Source organism: Leucoraja erinacea, chromosome 3 (assembly GCF_028641065.1).
Source record: "Leucoraja erinacea ecotype New England chromosome 3, Leri_hhj_1, whole genome shotgun sequence".
NCBI lineage: Eukaryota > Metazoa > Chordata > Chondrichthyes > Rajiformes > Rajidae > Leucoraja > Leucoraja erinaceus.
Genome location: NC_073379.1, coordinates 82,322,875 through 82,343,508, shown reverse-complemented (window position 1 = coordinate 82,343,508; position 20,634 = coordinate 82,322,875). Strand labels below are relative to the sequence as shown.

General features: G+C 40.5%; 1 protein-coding gene across 1 annotated transcript in view; it reads right to left on the bottom strand.

Annotated features, from left to right (window-relative positions):
• LOC129695778 (retinal dehydrogenase 2-like) overlaps positions 1–20,634 on the bottom strand; it is a 61,722-nt gene that overhangs the window by 14,417 nt on the left and 26,671 nt on the right. The window contains exons 4-8 of the mRNA XM_055633083.1: positions 20,138–20,267; positions 17,064–17,125; positions 7,859–7,987; positions 3,865–3,978; positions 2,291–2,393 (exon numbers count right to left, since the gene is read on the bottom strand). Of these exons, the coding sequence (XP_055489058.1) occupies positions 2,291–2,393; positions 3,865–3,978; positions 7,859–7,987; positions 17,064–17,125; positions 20,138–20,267 (538 nt within the window). The remainder of the gene's footprint in view (positions 1–2,290; positions 2,394–3,864; positions 3,979–7,858; positions 7,988–17,063; positions 17,126–20,137; positions 20,268–20,634) is intronic.

Genomic DNA, 20,634 nt, shown 5'->3' with positions numbered 1-20,634 from the left:
GGTTTGGACGATAAGGGCCAAATGTGGGCTAGTGGGACTAGTGTAGATGGGCATCTTGGTTGACATAGTATTTTGTGCCAAAGGACCTGTTTACGTGCTGTGTTACTCTATGATTGCAACATGGGATAAATAATGGTTACTTCATTAGTTATCTTTCATTGCAAAGTAGTTTAAATAGTTAATTTAGCAAGATGTAAGGTACATTGTGGCACTTTAATTGCTGTACTATGTTGCCTGAGGTTATCACAATAAGCTTCCCTAATGGTGTTATTTCAATGGCAGATTTGGAATTACAAGATTTAACGATGTTACTCCACGTGAAATATTGGTATCATCAGTGATTATTATACTTCACAGCTAAAATGACAGCAAAACGGAGAACAAAAGATTCAGCCAATAATATATAACAGTTGCTTCCTGGTTAATGAATCACCGATTGAATTTTGGTCACTGTTAATAAATTAGAAATGGACTTCTAAATGAACAACTTCTGCATTGCAGTCCATCAGAGCCCTAAATTAGTTTATCACTTGAAGTTTATAAATGGTGAGAAAATAAAATTAATTATTCTGTAACTAACTCCCCAGTAATTTCTGCCTAAGCCCTGTCTGTCTATGTAGCAACAATTATCGCCAAATGTCATAGTAGAAATAGTAGTAGTAGTAATACGGCCAAATGTTGCTGCAATTTGATTATAATGTCACTACATTGTAGGCTTTCCCTTTCAGGTAAAAAGGTGAAATTCAGCAATGTAGGAAGGAACTGCAGATGCTGGATTAAACTGAAGAGACAAAAAGCTGGAACTCAGCGGGCAGGCAGCATCACTGGAGAGAAGGAATGGGTGACGTTTCGGGTGGAGACCCTTCTTTAGACTAGTTAGGGTAGGGAAACGAGACATATAGACGATCATGTAGAGAGATAAAGAACAATGAATGAAAGATATGCAAAAAAGTAACGATGAGAAAGGAAACAGGCCATTGCAAGCTGTTTGTTGGGTGAAAATGAGAAGCTGGTGCGACTTGCGTGGGGGAGAGATCGAGAGAGAGGGAATGTCAGGGTTACTTGAAATTAGAGAAATCAATATTCATATCACTAGGCCCAAGCAAAATATGAGATACCGCTTCTCCAATTTGCATTTAGTATTTGGTTACCAGTATATAATACATGCAACATACATACAAGATGTCTGACTATACATGCAACTACTAATTGTTCAGAGAGGAAAAGGTGGTTAATGTGTAAGCTGAATATTCTGCATGCTGACCATTCAAATCTATCCCATTGCATGTTAATTTTGAAACAATATTAATTGCAAAATTAATTAACGGGTGGCCACAGTGGCGCAGCAGTAGAGTTGCTGCCTTACAGCGCTTGCAGCACCGGAGACCCGGATTCGATCCCGACTACGGGCGCTGTCTGTATGGCGCTTACACGTTCTCCCCGTGATCGCGTGGGGTTTCTCCGGGATCTTCGGTTTCCTCCCACACTCCAAAGACGTACAGGTATGTAGGTTAATTGGCTTGGTGTATGTGTAAATTGTCCCTTGTGTGTACAGGGAAGTGTTAATGTGTGGGGATTGCTGGTCGGTGCAGACTTAGTGAGCCAAAGGGCCTGTTTCCTCGCTGTATCTCCAAACTAAACAACTAAATTAAAATTATAATCTCAGTGATTATACTTTGAAAAAAAAAGTCCAAGAAAACACAAGGACAAATAAAACACATTCCACCAAGTAAGAACATGAAGAAATTGCACAATATTCACCTGGACTGACATCCACATTCCATAATGCTAGGTAATGAACAATTGTAACAAAGCAAAGTTTACACAATCCTCTCTTTCACCTTGAACAGCACCACCAAGGACCAGAGCATTCCAAATGATTGGTGTTCTTGCCACTGATATTGATTTCCATAGCCCACTCTAGCACACTGTAGCTACTATGTATTATCTAGGAGAGGTGTGGTAACATTGTAAGTGCTTTGCTCATTTTTCCCCCCACTGCTAACATCTATCACCAGGAAAGACAAAGGTACCAAAGTCATGGAAACACTATCCACTCAAGTAATTGTACAAGCCACTCGACATCCAGACTTGAATACGTGTCTCAGATAATTTACTATTCATTAATCAAAATGTGCAAAAGCAATATTGAGGTCTTATTAACAAATAAAGGCATGGAGAATAATACAATATTGTTAATATCCCCTAAATTTGTGAACACAATAAGAAAAACAGGAAAGTTATCTGAGAAGCATGAAATATTAGGTAATAAATAACTTTAAATACTAACAGTCTGCATCGGCAAATATGATATTTGGATTCTTCGCTCCAAGTTCCAGCGTCACTCTCTTTAGATTACTCTTGCCTGCAGCCTGCTGTATTCTTTTACCAATCTGGGTAGAAATGACAATTATACTCATGAATGTGACCAAATAAAATAACTACATATGCAATGCACTAAAATGCGTCATATACAATTAATAACATTGACATTTACTGAATGATATTTCATAGGCACAAATGGAAAGGTGGCAACAATTAGAAAATATTTTCCATGAAATTTATTTTTGTATGGGTCAGATTTTTGGCAAAGCTCCTAGCCATAAGTAGACAATAGCCTTTTAAAAAAATCTTCCTAATTATCTTTGCTCATGTAGAAGCAGAATATGTTTGTACCAGTCAAACTAGAAGATCTTAGCATTGATTTCAGTTTAGCTAAACTCAATGCTTTAGGTTTAGGTGGAGATTTATTATTATCACATATACTGAGGGACAGTGAAAAGCTTTGTTATCTGATCAAATCAGATAAGACTAACCATGAATACAATCAGGTCAAGCTCAAGTGCAAAAGAGAGAGTGAAGGAAATGATACAGATTGCAGAATTGAACAATGCCTCAGCATAATAGTTCCAAAGATACAATGCTCTAGTAGGAGAATTGGACTGTATCCTTGCTTGTGGAATGTTTAAGAAAGAACTGCAGATGCTGGAAAAATCGAAGGTAGATAAAAATGCTGGAGAAACTCGGCGGGTGAGGCAGCATCTATGGAGCGAAGGAATAGGTGACCTATCGGGTCGAGACCTTTCTTCAGACTGATGTGAGGGTGGGGGGGAGGGCGGGAAGAAGAAAGGAAGAGGCGGGGACAGTGGGCTGTGGGAGAGCTGGGAAGGGGAGGGGAAGGAGAAAGCAATGACTACCTGAAATTGGAGAAGTCAATGTTCATACCACTGGGGTGTAAACTACCTAAGCGAACTATGAGGTGGTGCTCCTCCAATTTGCGGTGGGACTCACTCTGGCCATGGAGGAGGCCCAGGACAGAAAGGTGGGATACGGAATGGGCGGGGGAGTTGAATTGCTGAGCCAGAGGATTGGTTAATGCGGACTGTGCGGAGGTGTTGGGCGAAGCGATCGCCAAGCCTGCGCTTGGTCTCGCCGATGTAGAGCAGTTGACACCTAGAGCAGCGGATGCATGGATGAGGTTGGAGGAGGTGCAGGTGAATCTCTGCCTCATCTATTGCATCTGCTGCTCTAGGTGTCAACTGCTATGCACTTTGCCTTGGGAGAACATGTATTATTTAGTAATGACAGCCCATCCCTTCCAATGAAAGGGAGGATTTTCATTTATATAATCGATTCACAATTGCAAAATACCCCATGTTATACCATCAATGAAGCTATACTTAAACAGTCATCACAATTTAATGGATAAAATGTGCAGCTAATTTGTGCATAACAAGTTTCTACATATGCTCTGCATTCAATGGGTTCTTATTTAGAAAGATCAATAATTAACAACATTATGTAAAACAGATATCTAAATCACTTTGAGATGATGCATAGTTTTAAATGCTTAATTCCATGTACCTCAGTGGAACCAGTGAAGGCAACTTTATCTATGTCCAAATGGCTGGCTATAACTGCTCCGGCAGTTCTTCCTAATCCTGGTACAATATTCACCACCCCAGGAGGAAATCCTGCCTACACAGTGAATTAATAGTCATATGAATTTACAATGAATTAGGTATGGATATTTATGCAATTTGTTTTATAAAGCGTAGTAATATACTCAATAATTGTTATCCAATTGTCTTAGATTACCAACATTGCTAGAATATTAAGAATACATTCACAAAAATGAAACTGCAGAAAATTACATTCATGGAGCAGTATTTATCAATTTAGTTTTCAACACATCATAAGAGATTATTCATTTAAATCCCAGTAAATGGTACTCAGAATGACACTTGATTTGTTTAGTTTAGTTCGAGATACAGCTTGGAAACTGGCTCTTCGGCTCACCGAATGCATGCAGACCAACGATCCCCGTACACCAGTTCCGCCTTACAGACTAGGGACAATTTGCAAAAGCCAATTAACCTACAAACCTGTACACCCTGGGAATGTGGGAGGAAACCAGAGTGAATATCGAACCCGGGACTCTACACTTTCAGGCAGCAACTCTACCGCTGCGCCTCCTTGCCACTCCAGTTTGTTGAAATCTGACAAATATTTGTGGTATTATTATTATTGCAATATTATTCATTGCACCATTCTCTAGAATCTGCCAGATGCAAATAGAACATAGATCTGTACAGCACAGGAATGGGCCCTTCAGCCCCCATTGTCTGTGCCGAACATGATGGCAGATTGGACTAATCTGCTCTGTCTACATGTGATCCATATCTCTCAATTCCCTGCATATCCACTTGCCTCCCTAAACTGCGTAAATGCTACTGTTTAGTTTAAACTCACAGAAAATCTACAGTCACAGGGAGAGCATACAAGCTCAGTAACAAACAGCACCATGGTGAGGATGAAACCTGGGTCTCTGGTGCTGTAAGGCAGCAACTTTACCACTGTGCCACTGTGCTGCCCTTAAAGTTAAACATTTGCTTCTGCTCATCAAGATGTAAAAGGGGCATGGAGGCTGACTGGTGGCCGTATGAGGCAAGGTGCAGCTTGTCAATGGGTCAACATGTCCAGATCGCTGTGTTGGTGGAGTGGGCCGCTGAAGGCCCTGCAGCAGCTTGGGGATCAACTGAATCATGATCTGCTCTATTGGGCTACTTGTGCGGATCAGACACGGCCTGCAGCAGTATGGAGTGGTGGAGCAGTGGTGGAAGACATCGACACCATCACCTGGCCAGGCCGACCCCTGTAACTCCAACACGACAACGTGTCTTTATTGCCAAGTTAAGACACTACAGTATAAAAACATTGAACTTGAAGGGTACAAGATGGCACAGGAAACATGGCAACTCTTGTGCACTGTCTCAGTATAATCTCCTATTCCTCCACTCCTGTACTTAAGTATGATTGTGCCTGAGTATAGTACGATTTTTACTGAACAGGATGCAAAAAAGGGATTTTGCTGTACTTAGGTACATTTGACAATATAATACCATTGAACCATTAAAATCTAGTTTAATAGTTGTGTAGTTTGTTTGTTTTGAATATTAGTAACATAAGGACAATGGGAAGTTGGTCAGCAGAGTGCATCCATTTTTATGAAATCAGTCATAGTTACGAAATCCAAAAATGTTTTCAAGCTTGGGCCTCATTTAATCCACTTATTAGTTTGTGTGCCAACCTAATGCTCTTTAGCCTTGTTGAGGAGGGAAGGAAATGTTCTGGCTTTAAACTTAACTTTGAAGGGCCTGTCTATGCTCATTGTGATTTGATTGTAATCTGAAACAAGATTGAGCAAACAATCAGCTTGTGCTGGTTACAAGAAGCAGATTGCTACAATTTTTTGCATAATGCAGAGTAAAATTCAACAGGAACAAGAAGCTGAATGTTTTATGCAACAAAACTCTGAATTTTCCCCATGAAATCATGATTTGAAACATAATCCTCTACAATATTAAAATATGATCATGTCATAAATGTTGTTAAAAAATATTACATCCTTTAAAATGCCAGTATGATGATTTCCGACTGATCCTATATTGTTGAGTGAGTCTGGACAATTATTTGGATCATGCAGAGTGGTTTTTATAAACTGCAAAATGCAAAGCAATATTTTTAAACAATGCACAATAGGCTTTTAAAATTCAGGCTTGGTGTAACTCATGAGTACTGCACCTCTTGAGTTACATAGTTTGTAAAAACAGTTTATGTTTGCTCTCAAGGCCTCAGTCCTTTACCTAGATTTCTCAACAAGAAGGGCCAATTCATGGGGCTATTTGAAATACAATTAATGATCTGTAGAGTTTTAAATTCAACGTTACTTTTAGACAGAGTAGAAAAACAAAGAACACTGTTGCCCTGGACATTTGTCTGAGCCTGTCTTCAAAAAAAATCAAAGCACTTTTCCCATGAAAGTTAATTTTTAATTTTCACAAGCGAAAATGACGAACCACCCTGTATTTTAACGAATTGGAACCATGTCAAAGTCTGTTTGTAGAGTTGACGATGAGAAATCGAAAGTTTCTTTTATCCATGTTAATAGAAACCTCAGAACATTTTGGTAACAATGTTAAGTATTTTAATTTTACAGATATAATGCAACACAATAGCTTTGAAATTTTGCTTCTCAAAAATATATACCTCAGATTAACAGTTAATTTCCAAAATCAGTAACCCAGTAAGCTTTGCATCATTTAATGACAATTACTGGGTTGGGTGCCTGAGGATAACAACTCAAGCTTGACTTGACCTAGACCTTTAGTATGAAGTGAAAGAAAAACGATCAACTAATTCCAGTTCGATGTCTGCAGTTCTGGTAAATAATTTACCTGCTGTGACTTATGGATAACAATCTCGCTGCTGAATTTAACCATTTGCAATCAAACCAATTTGAAACCAAAGTGATAGCTGATCCCAAAACAGCAACCAAAGGATTAAAAGAATCATAATGCGAGGATAATAGAAAGAATGAATTGAGGAATTATGATCCAAATCTTGACACTGCAAGTGTTGCAGAAGATTGAAAAATAAGTTCATTAGAGCAGAATTAGAGCAGAATTAGGCCATTTGACCCATTGAGTCTGCTCTGCCCTTCAATCATAGCTATTCTATCTTTCCCACTCAATCCCATTCTCCTGCCTTCACCCCGTAACCTTTGACCCTCTTATTAATCAAGAACCTAGAAATCTAGCATAGATAAGATCATGCCTGAATTAAGAATCAATCTGGATTCTGAACAGGGCTGATATGAGTAATAAGGCAGGAATATGGCAAATTGACCATAACTGTCAATATTATATGTGCCAGTTGTAACCCAGTGGCAATCTGAGTCACAAAACTATCTGCCTGAAATTTCAGCAAAAGGGCTAAAGAATGTGTGTGTGCAGTGACTGGCAGCATCTCCAGTTTTAACATAAAGCTTTTTAGCCGTCTGAGAAACGACTACTGAAGTTTTCAACAAGACTTTATTCGAAAGCCCAAGTTGCAGCATACAGGTTTATCAGACACGTCTGGCCACATCGGGGGTCAGCGCTGAACTAACCCGCGCAAGGGAAAAACTGCGCAAAAACAACAGCCCCTCCCGAGTCACGTGACCGCGGTTTCCGAACGCCGGGTTCGATATCTGCGTGCGCTAGCAGGCACCACTACAGCTTCTTGTTTTGATCTTGGCAAATAGCTTACTGATTGATATCGTAAAACTTCATCTTTTTGGTACATTCAAGAGTCCTAAAACCTAGCTGACATTTGTCAAAATCTGCAGGAAGAGCTTCATTTCTATTTGCTAGTTGCCCCTGTATATTTTCACCCAAGATCAGTACCATTTTCCTTTGGCTGCTGTCAACATTCATAGAACTGTTATTAATATACAGCTTGTCCCATTACCACAGCACACTCCTTGCAATGTTATGATTGAATCTCTACAGAAGATCAGTACATTTTAACCAAGTACCTCTTTAATTAATGCTCCAATGTAGAGTGCAGTCAGTGGAGTTTGTTCGGCTGGTTTGATAACTACTGTGTTGCCACAGCAAAGGGCAGGAGCAAGCTTCCAAGTAAACATCAGAAGTGGGAAGTTCCACTAAAGTGACAAAAAAATGTACTGTATTAATAATATTAATTTTAATTCAAGGTTGAATGCTAATACTATGAACAAAATTATTTAATTGTAGACTTGAATAATATATTATAATGGGGTAAAACATTTTTGATATTGAGAGAGTCAAATATCAACAAATAAATTTGTTGGTGAAAGGTTTAAGGTGAAGGGGAAAAGATTTAACAGGCATCTGAAGGGTAACATTTTCACACAAAGGGTGGTGGGTGTATGGAACAAGCTGCCATAGTTGAGGCAGAAACTATCCCAACATTTAAGAAAAAGTGAGGTATTAAAATGGAAGAAATGATGGTCCACTGCATCCCGGGGCTGTTTATGCATGGCGACCTTTGACCTGGCATGCACAGTCGGAATACCGAACTTGCTTATTGATAAAGGGAAAAAATAAAAGATAAAGCCATTTTCTAAAAACTTTGGTTAAGTTCACTTTCAATGATACCTGTACTAGTAAATGTTCAGAAATGCTAAGGAAAGAGTCTCAAAGGGGGAATGAAAGGAAACTGGTATTTGTGACAATGTACTGCTGGAGAAATTCACGGGACTAAAAGCAAATAATCCTCAAGGGCCTGATAATCTGCAGTACTGAAAGTGGTGGTCATAAATGATTTGATGCATTGTTTTTACATTATAAATTCTACCACAGATCGGATTATGGCAAAAGTTACAATATCCTTTAAAAAAGCAGGGAAAGGGAACATAGGACAAAGAACAGCACCACACAGGAACCCATCTGTCCATATTGGCCCATCAGTCCACATTGTCCAAGCCGAAAATGATGTAATTAAATTAATTTCCTGTGTCTGCACGTGATTCATATTCCTCAATTTCCTGTATTTCCACGTGCCTTTATTAAAGCTTCTTAAACGCCATTCTCATATTTGCCTCCACCACCACCCCTGGCAGCCCATTTCAGGTACACATTACTTTCTATGTAAAAATCTTCCACCTGCACATCTCTTTTAAACTTTGCCCTTCTCAATTAAAAGTACGCCCTCTAGTCCTTCACATTTTCAACCTAGGAAAAAGATTCGATTTGTCCACCCCATCTACGCTTCTTAATATTGTTGACACGGAAAACAGAGCATGGGAATAAATGGGTGATTTTCGATGTGACAGGCAGTGACTGGTGGGGTACTGCAAAATGGTTGTGATCTTCTTCTCATGCAGTCCTTTGGGATAGAGAATGAGTAGCTTTTACCCTAGATTTCTGGGTTCTGAGGTGCATAAGGAGGCCAGTGTAGACCCGTATTACACTTCCACTGTTCGAGCAGGTGGCGACAGGTGGTGTACTCATTCCACCACTTATGCTGGGCTTCTGTCTGCTCTCCATGTAGGACCTTGAGGTTCTTATTTAGATGTGAAAGGAGCAGAATTCAGCCATTCGGCCCATCGTCAACTCCACCATTCAATCATGGCTGATCTATCTCTCCCTCCTAGCCCCATTCTCCTGCCTTCTCCCCATAACTCCTGACACCCGTACTAATCAAGAATCTGTCTATCTCTGCCTTAAAAGTATCCATTGACTTGGCCTCTACAGCCTTCTGTGACATATGAATTCCATAGATTCACCACCCTGAATACTAAATGTTTCTCCTCCAATAGACAATAAATAATTGGTGCAGGAGGAGGCCATTCGGCCCTACTAGCCAGCACCGCCATTCAATATGATCATGGCTGATCACCCACAATCAGTACCCATTCCTGCCATCTCGCCATATCTCCTGACTCCGCTATCTTTAAGAGCTCTATCTAACTCTCTTTTGAATGCAGGCAGAGAATTGGCCTCCACTGCCTTCTGAGGCAGAGAATTCCACAGATTCACAAATCTCTGGGTGAAAAAGTTTTTCCTCATCTCCGTTCTAAATGGCCTGCCCTTAATTCTTAAACTGTGGCCCTTGGTTCTGGATTCCCCCAAAATCGGGAAAATGTTTCCTACATCAAGTGTGTCCAATCCCTTCATAATTTTATATGTTTCAATAAGTTCACCTCTCATCCTTCTAAATTCCAGTATACAAGCCCAGCTGTTCCATCCTATCAACATATGACAGTCCCACCATCCCGGGAATTAACTTTGTGAACCTACGCTGCACTCCCTCAATAGCAAGAATGTCCTTTCTGAAATTTGGATACCAAAACTGCACACAATACTCCAGGTGTGATCTCACGAGGGCCCTGTACAACTGCAGAAGGACCTCCTTGTTCCTACACGCAACTCCTCTTGTTATGAAGGTCAACATGCTATTCGCTTTCTTCACTGCCTGCTGTACCTGCATGTTTACTTTCAATGACTGATGAACAAAGACCCCCAGATATCGTTGTAATTCCCCTTTTCCCAATTTGGCACCATTTAGATAATAATCTGCCTTCCTCTTTCCATTTATCCACATTAAACTGCATCTGCATCTGCCCACTCACCCAACCTGTCCAAGTCACCCTGCATCCTCATAGCATCCTCCTCACACTTCATACTGCCAGCCAACTTTGGGTCATCTGCAGATGTGTTAATGTTACTTTTAGTCCCTTCATCTAAATCATTAATGTATATTGTAAATAGCTGCAGTCCCAGCAGGATTAACATGTTATCGGGATAACAAAGAAATCAGTCAGGTTATATAGGGTGTGGCAGTCTCTTGTGAAAAAGAGGTTCAGCCATTACTATATTGAATGTCAGAGCAGTCTCAAAGGGCCGAATTGCCTATTCCTTTTTTATTTTTCTGTTTCTGTTTCTAAGTTCCTGCATGGTCTAGCTTTGGAATAAGGATGGTAGGACATATTTTACTTCGGAGTCACGTGAGTGACTTCGTGAAGAAGCCCGCCCCATGACGCATTGCGGCATTACGTTTCGGCATGCAAAGCGGCAGCCGGGAGTCAGGGCTCCCGAAGAAACGAGAAAAAAAAATCTAAGTTTAGGTAAGTACTTACCTTTACTGTTACAGCCCCTTTGCGTCTGCTTGTTTCCCGCAGGGCGTGCAAGCGGCCCCCTTGGACTCCGGGAGGAGTTTTCCGTTCGAGGGAGGGGAGGAAAGACGCTACTAGGGAGAGAGAGCGCCGGCGGACCATGAATGGGAGCTGTGCCGGTGCCGGTAAACTCTCCACAGGGGCGACATCAAGAGCGCAGGAGACGGCGCTAGCACTGCGTTGGGGTCCCCTCAGTCCTCGCTCGCTCGCGAGTACTGTCCAGGTGAGGCAGGCAGGCGGGCGGGAGGAGGCTTCCGACATTTGCGGAGCCGTTAGGGGGACCCACTGTGCAGTGCTGGCGTGGAGTGCGCTGCAGCCCGAGTGCAGGTGAGCAGCAGCCCGAGTGCAGAGTCAGCTAGAATTGCCAGATAGAGCGAGGACCGCTAATCAGCGGCCCGCTCCCGACTCTGCACCAAGCCCGTCAGCATCAGCTGCGGGCTTGGGGGGGGGAAATGCTGCACCTGCCCGCAGGACGAAAGGACGTCGTTGGGCAGCAAACAGGGGTGGACCGCTTAGCGGGCGGTCCGCAAACCCGACACCGCGACCGAGCCAGCCCGCTAGCACCTGAGCAGCGGGCTGGATCTGTGTAAAACCGGGTGGTGGAGCCGACATCGGACTGGGACGTCTCTCCACCCAGGAGGGGGAGAGACAGCCGCCTGAGCTGCAGGAGCGGCTCTTGGGCATTGGAAAGGTGAGTTTGCAGTTGTGTTTTATTACAGATTTCAGGAACTCAACGCAAAAAACTCGCAAAGAGAAACTGCCCCGCTCCAACTCTACCAGCGGGGCAGCAACCGGCGGCAGCGTCGCTCGCAGAGCGTTTTCGCTATCCCTGAGACCGAGCCAAGCCAGTCTCGCCAGAGCCTACACGGCGGACTGGGAAAGCGGCCAGGAAGCCAAACGGCCGGTCGTCTCCGATTCGTCGGAGGGGGACATGTCTCTACCAAAGCAGAGAGAGACAGCCGCCTGAGCTGCACTTAGCAGCTCCTGGAGGAGAAGGTCCACCGGGAACAGCAGCGCTCCCGGCGAGACAGGACAGGCACCTCCTCCATAGTGTCGTTCAGGCACTGCCCTTTGCTACCCTCATACCACGGGCTGGAGCAGGAGGCTAGCATTGGTGACCAGGGCAGGGCTGGTCTGCAAATGGGGCAGGCGGACAAAATCGGGAGTATGCATGAGGTGCAGGATCAGGAACAGCTGTTGGGTGTCGTGGACCGCTTCGTAGCAACCCCACGGGCTGGAGCACCGCCAGAGCCAAAACAATGGCAGCCAGCAAGAATATACAGCACCAGAGAACTATGAGGCCTTAAGGGGAATAAGCCTAAAACAGCAAAATCTGGAAGTTGTGGGGGCCCTTATGCGGGCATAAAAACTCAAGCTACAGCGGATCCGAAGGCTCCTGATGTCAGCTATCACAGCCTATGCTTGTTCTGTGGAGATAACGAGATCAACACATGCCACCAGAAAGTGCTGGTATTAAGGTGCCCAAAGTTTCGAACTAAATAATCTCTGAAGGGAAATACAACACCTGCCCTCAATCTCAAAGATGCAGGCTTGAGCAAAGCCCAGCAGCGGAGGCAGACTCACTGCTATTTGGGAGAGATCTGAACAAAAAGCTGAAGGAGATCCAAGAGGTATCAAAAACCTTCGGCATCATGAGGGCAGGCCAAGGGACGAGCAAACCACGACTTTCGATACCCTAACAGCAGCACCTCACAGCATCCACCAGTCTATGTCTAGAATATGGGACTGGTGAAAGCTTGGGGCCGCACTATCCCCAAAGATCTTTTAGATCAGGGCCCGCCGCGGACCCCCTGGAAAATGCGCCCCCCCCCCCAACGTCGCCAGCACATCCTCAGAACAAAAGCACTCAGAAAACAGAAAACACAAAACCGCCAATAACCATGGAGGTAGGTGGGTCTGGTTCCTACCAGCATATAGAGCGCTCTTGGACTATCTTGGCTTTCATATTAATTCAGTCCACGTAACTATAAGGATGCCAAGAGACAACATAGTTGAATTGGCACAAACAAGCACAAAGTAATGGTCAAACTACCAACTACTCGACAAATAACAGAGTAATTGGGAAAAAATGGTACCATTTCTGTCTACATCATTCAGATGTTAGTATCAAAAACAACATATAGGTTGTCATTGAGCATCTCATGAAGTTACCATGAAGTAATATCAGAAAGACAGTGGTGGGGTTACCACTTATACTGGGCATTAATTATCTAAAAAATGTTCGGGTGAATTTTATGAGTTTAAAGCACTTGCATGTATGGGTATAAATAGACTACACTATGGAGGTGGCCTATATTAACCATATGGCAGCATAAAGTCGGTATCATATGAGAAGTTGGTCAAACCAATTTGGCAATGGTATATCCATAGATGTATTTGACTATCAACAACTTACCTGGGCGGTAAGCAAGATACAGTGACAGACACCAGGTCACATAATATTAAGGACTACATCAATTAGATGTTTTTCATATAAAGTTAACAAAACTATTAAGCTATATGATGCAACAGATATTAATACATTTCATTGTCGCTGTACTGTACACTGACAATGACAATAAAAATGGAATGTGAAACTGATATTGATTATTTGCATCAATGCTATATCACCAGGTGTTCGGGGATGTCCTATGTATGTCGCGGGGGGAAACCAGACCCTGGGCCAGTGGAATCCTCATTAAAAAATTTCTCTGGGACAGATAGTTCCAGCAGAAAGATCGTCAGCTATATATATTAACTTTTCTGACCTATAGGTCATGTTGCCATTCAAGAATGTATTTATAATATTGATAGACAAATGCATTCACGCTGCATTGGTGAAATTAATTCTATGTATTTTTTCCCTTCTGCCTCACCAATCGAGAACAACGCACAGTACAAAAGGATTCTGCTTCAGGTATTTGATAGTACCTGACGGACTTACGCAGCCCTTGTTTCACTTCACGCCATGACATGGCTGTTGAAACTTGGATGGTGTTTTCCAGTACCCAGAATTATTAACAATCGGAGCCGGGCACAAATCAACCTGTGCCATGAGAAATAAGCTCCTGAGCTGCAGATTCTGCGCAAGCCTCTGGGACTGGGATTGTTATACTGAATAATCGACACCATGTCAGCATCCTTTTGAACATCCACTGGACTACAACAATTGTCCAGCATCAAGAGAAGTACTGCAAGGATAAAGGGGAAAACCTACTCATCCGATACAGGTACTACGAACTGGAATTCCTGGAGAACCTTCATCATGATGAAGGATTCGGCTACAGTGCCATCAACACAGCTAGAATTACCCTGCCTGTTCTTTTTCAAAACAGCTACAGGACAACAGGCCATGGGGTCACTGGCTGGAGGTAAATTTGAAGGGTATTAAAACTCTAAAACCCTAGACTAGGTACACCTATATATGGGATGTCACAGTGGTTAACCACACTTCAGGGGATCCCACCAGCCAGAGCCCTAAACCTGAACCTTCTATGCACTAAAAACATATGTTAAAGGCACATGGAGCAGCACAGAGTGTCCAGTCACTACTCCTATTTTCAACTGGACACCATGCTCACAGCTTCAGACCAGATCTCTATCATTTGTTCAGGGAATGGTCAAACCAGACCAGGAACACCTTATCCAGTCATAAAACCGGGCTACCCGCCAGAAAACACGGTATGTGCCAAGACCCTATTACCTTACATAGACACAACCTAATTATGCGAGGGAGATGAAAAGCCTTGTGGGTTGGTCACAAAAAACCTTGTGGTCAGGTAACAAGCCTTTTTTGAAATGGCTCAAGCAGGTTAAAGCTCCTGGGATAAAACTAACATGTACAAAGTTGTCATCCCACAGGAGAAGCTTCCACGTCAACGGCAAAAGAATGGACGTGCCTGTAAACCACATCCTGGCTACAGCAGAATAGTGGGGGTAAAACGTTCAGAGAAATAAATTATTATAAACTGTTGACAAAACCTGTTTTTATTTGCAGGAAGATTCCAATCTGCAAATGTTCAAATTAGCCAAGGGGAGCATTTAAAATTCTTCAGTGTTATTGTAAAAATACCATTGGTTTTTCCTATAAACAGAATCATTGGTTGATTATGATAACACGCTTCCTCCCTCAAAGGCTTCGGCAGCGAGTGATATAAAACTGTTACACGGTTTGAAATCACAGAGCTTTGAAATCTTCACGAAGTCACTCACGTGACTCCGAAGTAAAATAGTAAGATTAAACGAGAACTTACCAGTTTGAAGTTTGATCTGTATTTTATGAGGAGTTACGATGAGGGATTACGTGCCCTCCGCTCCCACCCTCATTACATGGATCAAACTGATAATTGATGTCTCTTTATTCTTTACTATGTTACTTCAAATACGTGTCTGTCTGTGATTCCACACCGCTGCTTTGAAGTTATGCCGCAATGCGTCCTGGGGCGGGCTTCTTCACGTAATCCCTCATCGTAACTCCTCATAAAATACAGATCAAACTTCAAACTGGTAAGTTCTCGTTTAATCTTACTATTAAAGGCTATAACAACATCCTCTGGCCCATACTGCCTACAATACCAGCTTCCCGTTGTGAATGTGGCATCAACGAGTAGATTGCAAGAGAAGATATTGCTCTGTATGAGTTCAAAGGAAGCCCACAAAATTAATGTCAACATTGACGCACAGAAGACAGTAAAATTCTTATCCTAATGTGATTAAAACTGCAAATATAACATTGTTAAAATGCCAATGAGCTTCCAGCCAACCTTGCTCTTGGCAGTGATACATATCAGTAAGTTAGTAATGACTTAAAATTAACTCCCCGTGCAACCAATGTAAATTAACCAGTATATTCACCAGAAATTGATTATGTACAAGCACCTACAATTCTTTGAAATCTTTGAAGTAGCAAGCATTCATTATTTATATTTAGTCCTCAGTCAAACTCATGTCATTTAATTTGGTTGCCTGCCCAACTGTTAATAATAAAATCTAATTAAATGGCTGGTCATTTGGCTGAACTTTATAAAGCAATAAATGATCATTGTGCTTGATAAATATGACACCTATAGTTTAAAGCATTGTTGGGTGATTTCTTGGGAATAATTAATTGGAAAAAACCTAATAAAAATGGATGTGATTAATATGCTACAACACAAGGCAACCTAAAAGGATTATTTTATAACTCCATTATTCACATCTTTCTCAATTTAATAATTTAACAAGATGCCCTGGAGTTCATTTTCAACATGGTTGAACTCGAAGTTGTCAGTGAAGTTCAGAAGTTTGTCATAGAAAAATGCTGTATTCTGAGCACAGCTGGGTAATTTGATGAAAAGGAAAATGGTTGCACGCCTGTAATCTGTAACACTGGATTACAGTGAATATGAACTAAACAACCAAAGATGAAAAGTACTAGAACATTTTGCTTATGAACATATGTAATTAAACTATCCACATTCAGTGTATTTGGGGTTATTACAAATGACAATTAAAACACAAAGTACGTGCTATAACACCAGATAAGCGCTCAATCAAGTAAACCAAGCCCAAAGCCAAAGTACTATCTAATTTACATGTTGACAAGCACATTAAAAAAAAACTGATCGTGTAGATGCAAGTATATCATTGGGGTTATCAAGTGGGCATGATAAATCTATAAACAGGAGGAAAAAAGGGCTTCAACTTCAACAATAACAATTGATATGTATGTAGCTCTGGCAATGTAGAAAATATTCCATTGCTTTACTCTTACATAATCACACATGAAACCAAAGAAGAGACAAGTGGTGAATGGCTAGATTAAACAGATAAGGTTTCAGGGTTTTGTTAAGATAGAGAGATACAAGATTTTTCCAAGAGGTGTCAAGGGTTGGGAATCTTGACATTGAAGGGGCATTTCTGTTTGATTTGAAACAAACCTGTAGGTGACTCCCAAATATGAAAGAACAATTTTCCAAAAAGGACCACTAACTAGTCCTCATGTTTACATACTGATGATTATTTTGTTACTTCGCACATAACAACCGAACGTCAAGCTCCTTACGGAAATCATTACAAAGTAAAGATTACAGTTATTACTCACAGGTATAATTTGTCCACACACGCCAATTGGTTCATGCCTTGTGAATGTGAGATAATCACCATCTAATAGAAAAGATTAATTTAACTCAATGACAAATTCATGAGATAACATGAGCAAATATTTGCACGGTCCCTGCATATTTTATTTAAATAATGTACATGAAAACATATTTATGTGTAACTGACTGATCTTTGCATTTGTAATATGGTTTGGAAATTATTGGTTGTGACAAGTATCATATTGTAAAATTACATGCACAATAAAATGCATCCACTTACCATGTTAATAATATTATTAACCCAATCACAATACTCCACACACACGTTTAATGCCTTTACAAACCATGTTCTCGGGGTATCAAAATCTAAATTTTAGTAGTTAATTAAGTTATGATGTAACTTATGATGGAAGCTGCATACCCAAATCTCGTTGCACTTATGTGCAATGACATTAAAATATATTATTATTATTATTATTATTATTATTAATTTCAACGTTGTTTAGAATTTAGATCATTCTGAAAAGAAATCATTCCTTTTGGAATTTAAGCTCTAAATTCCTTTTAAACTGCATAGTGTAATGTAAATCTCAACATCTGAGTAATTGCTTTCAGCAACACTGAACTGAATATGTGATTAAGAAAAAACAGAAAGTAATGGAAACATTCAGCAGGACAGACAGCATCTGTGGAGAGAGAGATCCTGATCCAAAGCCCCATCAGAATTCATGACCTGAAGAGCTGATACGGTTTCATTCGGCCTGGAAGCTGCCTGGGTATTTTCAATAATTTCCATTTATATTTCAAATTTCCAGCATATGCAGTTTTTCTTTGCTTTGACGAAAGTAGGATGTTCTGTTTTATGATAGATCTTTAGCAACTTTGTGAACTTTTCACAATATGGAAGAACACGGACAATTTACCTTTAGTCTGTGAAATATTGTATATACCTCAAAGCACAGAAGAACACGTGAATCTGCATGGTAGAAAGGATTACTGCAAATCTCTACTGCAATTTTAATTCATGATATTTGCATGTATTTTTTAGCTCAAATGATCTTACTATTAAATTGAAACCCCGGGTTGGCAATTTGCCCTTAAAAATAAACAATAAAGCTTAAGTTAATGTTAAAAAAGCCACATTCAAAGATTGACTCTGCTGATCTGTCTGAGATGATTTATTTGTGACTGTAATAGGTACTGGAAATGGTTTCATGTCAGTGACCAAGTTATTTGAAACATTGAAAGACATGGATGTGATAACTGATGTTTAAATTAGGTATGCTTCCGTTTGACATAATTTACTATAAGCAGATCATTTTAAAACATATCAAGAGATCAGAAAATAGAAGAGAAACATTTAATTCAGGAATTTGCTGTGCCAGCAGCCTTCCTTAATGATGCTGTTACATTCTGAGAAACACTTTGGATTAGTACAAACATGGTCCACCATAGCCATGAAATGACTAAAGTTTTAACTTTATCCAGATACTCATCAACTTTCCTGTGGAGCTATTAAAACTTTTTCTCAACCTTTGACTGTAGTTACAATAAGATTTTCATAGGCTGTAGCACCATATCATTGCCAGAATTTAATCCATCACTTTACTTTTGAGCATCATGCAGCAATGAGGACATAAACTAAGAAGTGTGTGCAATCTGGAGGTTTAAAATAGCAGATATATTAAAAATTCCATGAAGACTAATAAGTTGAATAATGTCACTAGGTACGTTGGGCTTAAATACTGATTTCTGGCATGGGAACCTTTTGAACTAACTGCTCCTACATATATTTTTGTCGGCTAAAATTAAAAACAAGTTTAAAATTGATGTTTCTATAGGATACCATTGACTGATATCTTTTGGAGTTCCAAGTTTTGATTTATTGTTTCAACTACACTAAATATTCTCAGCTGACATAGTAATTGTTGTTGACAAGCATTTCTGAACAGGGAGCAGAATGGTATTGCTAGTAATCTCTACTGTAAAATGCATTGGTATGGATATATGGTAACCCTAGTGGGGTGGGAGATTGCAACCTTTACGTGGTCTGCCCTGTTTCGACGAATGCAATCAAACAAATTCAAGTAAGATCAAATAGACCAAGTTGTCCTACAACTTTAGGCTGTGCACGCCATACGCAAGAAGAAGTAACCCTAGAAAATTATTCTATGGTGATGTCTTTCAATTTTACAATTTATTATTTATGGTCACAAAGAATGTCTATTCCACTAAGTTATGCAAAGATGTTAATGCTTACAGCAGATTAGGGTGTAAATTAACTCTAAATAATGATGTACAATGAGAATAAATGTTAGGTTTTTGGGAATATATTAGTAAACTAATTATAGAAACATAGAAAATAGGTGCAGGAGTAGGCCATTCGGCCCTTCGAGCCTGCACCGCCATTCAATATGATCATGGCGGATCATCCAACTCAGTATCCTGTACCTGCCTTCTCTCCATATCCCCTAATCCCTTTAGCCCCAAGGGCCACATCTAACTCCCTCTTAAATATACCACTCCCTCTTAAATATAGCATTTAATGGGTGTACCCCCCACCCCCCCCCCCCCCCCCCCCCCCCCCCCCCCCCCCCCCCAGTTTGTTGGATGTGGATGTAATTGGTAATGCCAGCATTTATTAGAATCAAGGAGTTATAGAGTCGTGCAGCACAGAAATAGACCCCTCGTCAAACCTGTCCATATCGACCAGGTATTATAACTAAGCCAGTTTCATTTGCCTGTGTTTTTCCCACAATTGCCTATGGTTTTTCTATCTTTACCTGGTCCTGAACTGAAGAGTTAAACATATTACTTGTTCTGAAGTCAGATATAGGGAAACAATTGAATATTTTACATAAATTGACTTTCTAACAAAACAATTAGGGAGATAAGTAAAAAATGTACTGGGAGTAATGTACCAAGATAAGGTGTTTCTGATTCTGGAAAGGGAGATTAAAATAATTTGGCCAAAAATAAACATTCTTCTGCAAACATTCTTACATTATTAGAAAATTCCCACAATGTCTGTTTCAAGGGCAGATCAGAACGTTAATTATTGGCCATAAATACTTACCAACAGGAATGGTGCGTCCTTGGATTTTGTCAGACCATCCAGCATAGTAACGTAATGTTTTAATTGCACCATCTAAGTCAACAAAGTATGCCTGAAGGAAGAGCTTTCCAGCATCAATAGATTCAATTGTCTTAGAAACAAAGAAACAAAACTTTAAATTTGTTGATGTACACTTTGTTCAGCTTGAACATTTTTGCAAGATTGATCAGTAAAATCTTCTGAAAAACTGAAAAATTAAAATGAATCATACTTTCAGAATTACAAAGCAGGTAAAAACTTTTTTTCATGTTGTCAGCCATTCAGTATAATTTTAACCATTAATTGAATGGTAATCACAAAGTAAGACCTAATCCTTTCTCTTGCCAAATTGAAATAGTTGATTATTCCCATTAATTATGGTAACATTAAAAAATACGGTAATGCAACTAGTTTCAATCAGTCTCTCTGTGGCTGATGTTTGAATTCTCCCTCATTAATTATTTACAGACAAATAGCTC